The 8,747-nt window shown below is 46.2% G+C and overlaps 1 protein-coding gene across 2 annotated transcripts; it reads right to left on the bottom strand.

Annotated features, from left to right (window-relative positions):
- Positions 1-3,979: 3,979 nt before the first annotated feature.
- LOC123169637 (uncharacterized) lies at positions 3,980-6,242 on the bottom strand. Of its 2 annotated transcripts, XM_044587508.1 has the most exons (3): positions 6,111-6,242; positions 4,645-5,968; positions 3,980-4,560 (listed from the first exon to the last, which is right to left on the bottom strand). In XM_044587508.1, the coding sequence occupies exons 2-3, from the start codon at positions 5,871-5,873 to the stop codon at positions 4,443-4,445; spliced, it is 1,347 nt and encodes a 448-aa protein (XP_044443443.1). In that variant the 5' UTR covers positions 5,874-5,968; positions 6,111-6,242; the 3' UTR covers positions 3,980-4,442. The 2 variants fall into 2 exon arrangements, with proteins under 2 accessions (XP_044443443.1, XP_044443442.1); XM_044587507.1 differs by lacking the exon at positions 6,111-6,242 and having other exon boundaries at positions 4,645-6,100.
- Between the last annotated feature and the right edge of the window lie 2,505 nt (positions 6,243-8,747).

Here is an 8,747-nt window from a genome sequence, read left to right as displayed (position 1 = left end):
TTATACAAACATTAGATTATAAAAACGTGTGTATAATTATTGAAATTCTTGTATAATTAAAATAATATTTATGAATAGTAATTATAAAAATACTTATATTATTATGACACAATTTATTAACAATATTATTTTAAAATAATACATGAAGAAAGTTTTCTGCTTCAAAGATTTAAAAAAAACGAACAGGTGCAACTATGCATACATTTTTTAATTATTACTATTTTCAAAATATTTTTTATTTTTAAAATTATTCTACAAATTTTGAAAACGATGTTTTCACAATTATGAATATTTAAAAAGATATTTGTATTATAGTTTTGCAAATATCTTTTACAATTCGTAAATATTATTTTAAAATAAGACATGAATAATATTTGAAGTCATTTTATTATTGAGATTATAATTTACATACTACTCCCTCTGTTCCTAAATATTTGTCTTTCCAGAGATTTCAAATGGTTACCACATACGGATGTATATAGACATATTTTAGAGTGTAGATTCACTCATTTTGCTCCGTATGTAGTCACTTGTTGAAACCTTTAGAAAGACAAATATTTAGGAACAGAGGGAGTACATATCTATTAACCTGTAAAAAAAGGAGAGCAGATGCAAAATAGGCCGCACAAAATGGAACCCATTTCTGCTACACGAGCTCCTTCGTTATAGTACAGTAAAGCAAAGTTATCCTACGTAAACATCCACAGGATTGGGTTGGAGTGGCTTGGCCGGATTGTGTCCTCGCCTTAGGCGCGTGTTCTAGACTGGGCGACACACTTTTTCGTATTTAAATTTCGCTATATATTGATAAGTGGGACCCACCAGTTGTTAATCTTTCACAAATAAAAAAGGCTATGGGGTTTTGTGCAAAAACACGCCGCGCTGAGCGCCATCTGTTGCTGACAGCAGGCAGCCAAGCATAGGATACGCCCATGTACGGGATATGTGACCGTACTTGCACGTCCGCACAAGTTCGATGACCAGAATCATGTATTTTATAAGTTTGTGCATCAAACTGACCGTCATGTACAAGTTTGAAGACTCCCGGTGTATTTACCTTATTTGTTTACAATGAAGAGCGAAAAGACATGCATGCGTGTGTGTGTGAGAGAAAAGAGAGAGAGGGTGAGCTGTAACATTAATGCCTGCCATGCAAGGACAAATGGAGTGGGATAGTAGCTGTATTAGACTGGATATTCAGTTTGTATAGCAAAAAACGAAAATAAGTGCTTTTTTTTATCGAATCTTAAAGCAGCTATGGAATGGTAAGATTATTACTGGTAGGAGGCGGAACTGCGCAATACGACTTTGCGGGTTGTGCATACTCCAGCCCAATTTGGCTTGAGAGCATCTATAGCAGACCCTGTATAATGCCCCGACCCGTAAAATAACCGTCAAAATACGGGTCCGCGCGAAAAATGCTGCCCGATCAAACATTGTCGTCGGACCCGTAAATTTTTTTGAGGGACTCGGTAAAATCCCATCTCCAACCCGCGAAATGCAGGTTTCCCCCTCGACCCAACGGTGCCCTGTATCCCAGAAAGCGGTTGGCGGGAGGGACATTTCAGCCCACGCGTCCGTTCCCCAGCCCCTTCCGCAGCCGCCCGCCATTGGTTCCGCCCGTCCGCCGCTGGCGATTCCTGCCATATCTGCGGACGGAATCACACCGCGGGGGCGCCCCTCACCCTGTTCCACCTAGCCGCTTCAGCAGCTCCCCTGATTCGCTGAGCTGAGCCGCCCCTAGTCGCCGTTGTCGTCCCGGGATCGACCGCCACAGAGCCACCGCCCCGAGCCGCCCTTAGTCGTCGTCGCCGCCCCGGGATCGACCGCCACAGAGCCACCGCCCCGAGCCATCGGTAAGTACTTGTGCTTTGGGATGCGATATGCATAGTTGGTTCATGTGGCGTTCGTATTTGTGAATTTAGATGGAATTGAGCCCTCGCTAGAGGGTTTTTCTCGAGGATTCAGACGACTCGGATGTTGAGATGCTGCTTGAGAACCATCGACAGCAGATGTTAGTGATGGCCCTCGCCATGAAGGAGAACGAAGATGAGAACCGAAAGAGACGGCGAGGATCGACCGTCGGCCGTCTTTGCATTCCTCAAAATCGCCATCTCGGGTATGAGATGTTGATGCAAGATTACTTCGCGGACAATCCAATATATCCGCCGCACCTCTTCCGGAGAAGGTACCGAATGCGTCGATCCCTCTTTGTAAAAATAGTGCAAGCTTTTGCGAGGCCAATTGTCGGTATTTACTCAAAGAAGAAATGCGCGGGCTTGAAGGGATTTAGTGCATATTAAAAAATATCGGCAACTCTGCGGGTAATTGCATACGGCATTCCGGCTGACTATGCCGATGAGTACCTTTGCATTGGTGAAGATACTGCAATTGAGTCAGTGCGTAGGTTTGCCAAAGTGATCATCCGTGTCTTTGGTCCTGAATATCTTCGGGCACCCGACGAGGAAGACACAAAAAAGTTTATGGCATCAAGTGAGAGAAGAGGTTGGCCTGGCATGCTAGGAAGCATTGATTGTATGCATTGGACTTGGAAAAACTGCCCGAAGGCATGGCAGGGAATGTATTGTGGCAAGTCTCGTGATGCAACAATTGTGCTAGAGGCTGTAGCATCCGAGGATTTATGGATTTGGCATTGCTTTTTTTTGGTATGCGGGGTACTCTCAATGATATCAATGTGTTGCAATGGTCTCATTTGTTTGCTAGGATTGCTAGTGGTGATGGTCCTGCTTGCAACTACACTATCGATGGGCATGACTACACAAAGGGGTACTATCTTGCACATGGTATCTACCCTTGTTGGTGCACATTTGTCAAGAGTATCAAAGACCCCAAAACTAGGAAACAATGTGAATTTGCAAGGGTACAAGAGGCAGACCGAAAAGATATTGAAAGAGCATTCAGGGTTTTGCAATCTAGGTTTGCCATTGTTCATCGTCCTGCTCGTTTTTTGGGACAAGCGATCCTTGAAAACATCATGACATGTTGTGTTATTCTTCACAATATGATTCTCGAAGATGAGAGAGGCATGAACTTGGAGTTCTTCTATGACAATGTGGGTAGCCGTGTCAAACCAGTTATAGACCCTAACCGAATTAGAACATTTCTTCAGACCTATCGGGAGATTGAAAATGCAAACACCCACTTTCAGCTTCAGGAGGATCTCATTGAGCATCATTGGCAAAGGGCTGGGCAGTAACACATTCCATTTTTGCATTCATTTCAGTTAATTCATGTGTGATTTGTACTCGGGACAAGTTTTGTATTGAATTATTCAGTTTGCTTCGGTGATTTCAATAATTGTTGTAATTTGGATGATTGTGGTATTGTAATATTGAAATTTTATCTTATATTTAATTAGTAATTCTGAATATGTGGCATATGTGTCAAATTCAGATAAAAACCCATCTGATTCCTGCGCCGGCCTAGCATTCTGTTTTACATTTCGGCTATGAGGGGTCTGCTAGAGATGCTGTGAGGGGTACTAGCCATATTGCTGGGCACCAAGTCTAACTGGAACATGTTCATTCCTAAAAAAAGAACAAGGGCATATTTTTGCCAGTATTAACAAGAGATAAAATTTCCAACAAAAGATATGTACTCCTCACATCACATTTTTCCAACAAAATTTGCACAAGGATTAGAAATTTCTCAGAGGTTACCAACGGACACAACTTCTAATCATCACATTTTTCCTTTAGCACCGTCAGTAACCAAGACAAGTTGTGCTACAGGTTACAACATAAATAGCTACTGTACATGGTAAAATACAACAACTCTTCATGAGAACAGCACACCTTTAGATTGTGTTGAGGTTGGATTTTTTTTCCTTATCCTAACAGCAGATATATTTGAACAAAATCATAGTTAAACATGCCGATGTCTCAAGAATCCAAACAAACACCAGATTTTTCGCCCTTCTGCATATGTTCCCACAACTTAGCATTGTTATTCACATACAGAAAAAGATAAGGCTCTTCAATCATATATGGTTTAAAAACATCAAAATAAGGCCATAAATGCTGATAACAGAGACATTAGTAGGATTCTGCTAATCGCAAGTTGCCTCATTCAAGTACAAACATCATATGCAATTTGATCCTAAACAGCATGCAGATTAAAGGGGAAGTAAATCCGATAATTATCACATTGTGTATATCCTTAGGGTGCAATGAGCCCATGTTTGACGGATCCAATCTATTTGCCAGACCTCAGATATGAACCACCACTATATGTGTAGCACAGACAAACTGCTGCCTAACCAAATTCAAAAGATTCGTGCGCGTTGCGTTGGGAGCCACCAATGAATTGACCTAGCCACACAAAGATCCCAACTGAGCCAGCAAGGGAAATATGCATCAACTGTCTATTGGCATTATTCACTGGCTAGTGTGAAGTGCTGTGGCCCTGTTTCTTCCTTCCAATCAACGAGCCGCAATGCGAGGAATCCGTAGTTCGGAATTTTTTGCCTTGATGTTCTTCGTCAATTCCTCAAAAGATTCAGGTATGGAGTGGTACTCATGAAACATGAGTCCTTTTGTCCTTCATAGCGGAAGAGAAGACAGTCATAATGTAGTATCGCACATGATACATGCAAAGAAGAAAAATTAAGAAAAACAGACTTACCACTCATGAGGATGGCAGTAGGTTAGAAGATGGTCAGCAATGGTGAAGGGGCACACGGAGGGTCGGATCCTATCCTTCCCATCATGTATTTGGCATGTCACTGCTAGCCGCTCAGAGAAACCTGTCCTTATGGAGTGCACCACAACAGGGTCACGGCGCAAAGAGAAGTAAATGGAGTTGCTGTTCACAGAAGGGAGGTCCCTGGCTGAAACAGAGAGGGACCGATCCCTGCTGAGGAACAGCGCGCGGCCACCGAGGCAGTTCACTGGGATCAGCTCACCGCGGTCGATGTCCAACGCAAATAGCTTATAGGCATTTTGCTGGAAGGGGTCCACGCCACAATGTTGTGCAGTTAAATGGCGGATGGCAAGCAGCACTCGCCCACCAGACTCCATGAGGAAGTAGCTGCATAGGCTCGGATCACCAAAATTATTTGGAACATGAGCAAGCACAGGATGTGGTGATCTCGGATACAGCTGCATGATCTTCCTTGAGTCACCCTTGGCGACTGTCGCGTAAAGCCTTCCTTGGAAGGGCAGGATGCTCCTAAGGAAAAGCCCTGGGTGGAGGACCTCCCAAGTTGGGCGGCCAGCCTCGGCGCCGATCACCACATGTGTCCACGGGAACCATGCCACCACGGCAATGGAGGTCGCGGACGCGCTGCAGACCGCGGCATTCATGTCAAGCAGAGAGTTCCGGTTCCTGACGGCGTCGTGGAACACAGGGATGAGGGACGGGAGGTCGACCACGACCCGTGTGAAGGGATGCAGCACCCGGACGGCGGCGGTGCGTTTGTTCAGAAGAATGATCAGTCCCTGGGTGAAACCGACGATCCTGTGGCGCAGGAGCTCCGGCAGGCGGACGCGGAGGCGCCTGGCCGTCCGCGCGTGGAAGAAGCCGATCTCGCCGGCGTCGTCCGGGCGTACCCCGTCGCCGTCGCAGAGGGCGACCCAGCCGCGCGGCCAGAGGTCCGGTTTGCTCAGCGTGGGGTCGCGCGCGTCGCTCGTGCAGCTGCGCCAGCCGGAGCAGACGGCCCGGAAGACGATGTAGTCCACCACGTCGCCGGCCAGCAGGCGGCTGGTGACGAGGTGAACCACATCGGTGGGGAGGGAAGCCCAGCCGCTTGCCTCATGGGTCCGCCGGCGCTTGCAGGCGGAGAGCGGGGCCAAGGAGGGACCTTTGCGCCGCCTTCCCGCCGTCGGAGTAGAAGGGGGTAGCTTTTTCCCCATCGCGCGCGCTCGACCTCGGCTTGCTCAGATCTCCTCCGCCCTCTCCTCCATCTATATATAGGCCGTTTCGTCTCCGACACCGGCCGGAACTTGAACTGCAGAGGAATCAATCCGAGGAGTGACGGGAAATCCGAGGGCTGAGGGGAAATCCGAGGGAGGAGGAAGCCTTCGACGTCGCGGATCCGGAAAATCAGGAGAAAATTAAGCAGGGAAGAGGTAGGTGAGGAAGAAACTTACGGCCGCCGTTGCCGCCGGTGTCGGGGTGAGAGACCGGAGGGGATTGAGGCGCGCCGCCGTGGAACACTGAAGAAACGCCTTTTTTTTTTTACTTTAATCCACACGCCGGAGCAGAGCCGGCGTGCTGTGCCGGCCCGCGTGCTGCGCCTCCAGGGCCGCTTAGTTAATCGGGCCGGCACGTTGGCCCGTTTAGCACACTGGTCTGTTTAGCAGTTTGGCCTTATGGGCTGTATTTGGGCCATTTTAGGCCTATTAGGCTGATTATATAGGCTATATATATTTATATAATTCAAAAAAAAGAAAATCAGCTCAAAAAAGGAAAAAATAGAAAAATTAAATGGGTCGTGCCGTGCCGGTCCGCTTGCCCAGCCTCCAGGACCAGGCACGGCCCCAGACATGCCGCGTGCCGGGCACAGCTTGTTTAGCCCCTGCCGTGCCTGGCCCATGGCGGGCCGTGCCGACGTGCTCGTGGGCTGGCCTGGTTGGCCCGTCACGTTTGACCAGCTTTGTATAGGAGGGGATGAAAAAGTAACTCACTTAGCAAGTCCGCCCACCGCGGGCATGCCCAGACGCATCCACAAACAGAGTCGGGCGGCCACCGAGGCGGTCACACTGCTTAAATTTAAACCCTCAAATTCATGGCATTCATTATAACACAAAATTTATCACAATTCAATAATTCAACAATGCAACAAAGCAAAAAGAACATGGTTCAACAATCCGGACATGCTAAAATAAAATTCAAGTCCGGGCCATGGCTGGCCAACTTGATGGATCACTCGTCGGACGTCATTTGTTGTCTTGACTGACACAACCTACACTATCTTAGAGCAAGTCCAGCAGTTCCCCTGAAATTTCTCCCCTATATCTCAAAATATGGGACTCCCCTAAAAAGATTCTCCCCTAAAAATTGCTCAACTCCAGCAGTTCCCCTAAACATCTCCCTTATTCTATATTTTAAGAGTATTTCATAACTACCAACGGCTAGTTTTGTCTCTACAAATACATGATCAACCTTCATATCTATCACAATCATGATCGTGCCTCCTCTTCTACTTCTCTTTCGCCATCTCTCTGCCATCTCTCCACAACGAAACGATACCGTCAAAGTTTGGCCCAGCAATTTTGCGAAGATTCCTCCTCCGAAGATGAGGAACTCATGATGGCTGCAATTGTAGCAGAGGAAGAAGAAGCCCGGCTGGATGCTCCACGACATGGAGGTTCACAACCGGGACGTCAATCTCTTCAGCACGATTTTGCGGAACGCTTTCAGAACCTCCACAAGGACTATTTTGCAGAGAACCCCACCTTCAAGGCAAGGATGTTTCGCAATAGGTATGAAACTGGTGCATATGTTTCGTTTTCACCATAGTAGTCGCTCTTCATGTCTCATTTAAGCTTTTATTCACAGGTATATAATGCATCGTCCTCTTTTTCTGCGCGTAGCAAGTGCTATAGAGGCACATGATAGCTATTTTTCTCTGAGAAGAAATAGTGCTGGTGTTCCTGGTTTACATCCTTATCAAAAATTGACCTCAGTATTTCGAATCCTAGCTTACGGGATAGCAGCTGATCTTACTGATGAGTATTGTCGGCTAGCAAAGTCCACCGCTTTAGAAAATCTTAGAAGATTTGTGCATGCTGTGATCGAGGTCTTTGGGGGTCAGTACCTGAGATCTCCAAATGCTGAAGATACTGCTAGATTACTTGCAATTGGAGAGCAAAGGGGGTTTCCGGGTATGCTCGGAAGCATCGATTGCATGCATTGAAAGTGGAAAAATTGCCCTACTGCACACAAAGGTTTTTTTGTTGGCCATAAACGCGTACCCACGGTCATTCTTGAAGCCGTTGCTTCACAAGACCTTTGGATTTGGCATTCTTTCTTTGGTTTACAAGGATCTCATAATGATATAAATGTTCTCCATCGTTCACCCGTGCTTCCAAATCTAGTTGAAGGGCATGCTCCAGAAGTGAATTATACCATCAATGGTCACAACTACAACACGGGGTATTACCTTGCAGATGGCATATATCCGCAGTGGGCAACATTTGTGAAACAATTCCAAACCCAAAAGGTGAGAAGCACAAAAATTTCTCCTGGTTTCAGGAAGCATGTCGGAAGGATGTCGAACGAGCCTTTGGTGTTCTGCAAGCTCGCTTTGCTATTGTACGTGGACCGGCAAGGTATCGGGATCTGGAGACACTCAGAGAAGTGATGACAGCTTGTATCATCTTGCATAACATGATAATAGAAGATGAGCGTGGAAGTCTTGTAGACTATCGCTACGATAACATGGGAGAACTAGTGACACCTTCTCACCAACAGGCGGCTACATTGACTCAGTTTCTTCAAGCTCAAAGTGACATTCGAAACAAACAAGTTCACTACCAGCGTCAACTTGATCTAGTTGAGCACCTGTGGCAGATCCGTGGACTGATGTAGCTTTTATAATGATTAGGTGTTAGTAATAATGCAGTCTATGCCAATAATAGCCCAACGATGTTGAAGAGAACCTTGTGTGCGACCATGGTCTTCAGATTTATTGGCATGGAAGTAAGCATCGATTCTTTTCCAATAACAATCACGAGATTGGTCTACTCCTATGGTTGGATCTTGAGTTATCTTGAGGTATGCAT

The sequence above is a fragment of the Triticum aestivum genome, chromosome 7D, assembly GCF_018294505.1.
Source record: "Triticum aestivum cultivar Chinese Spring chromosome 7D, IWGSC CS RefSeq v2.1, whole genome shotgun sequence".
NCBI lineage: Eukaryota > Viridiplantae > Streptophyta > Magnoliopsida > Poales > Poaceae > Triticum > Triticum aestivum.
Note: the sequence above shows the minus strand (reverse complement) of the source record. Positions and strands in the feature narration are given on the sequence as shown.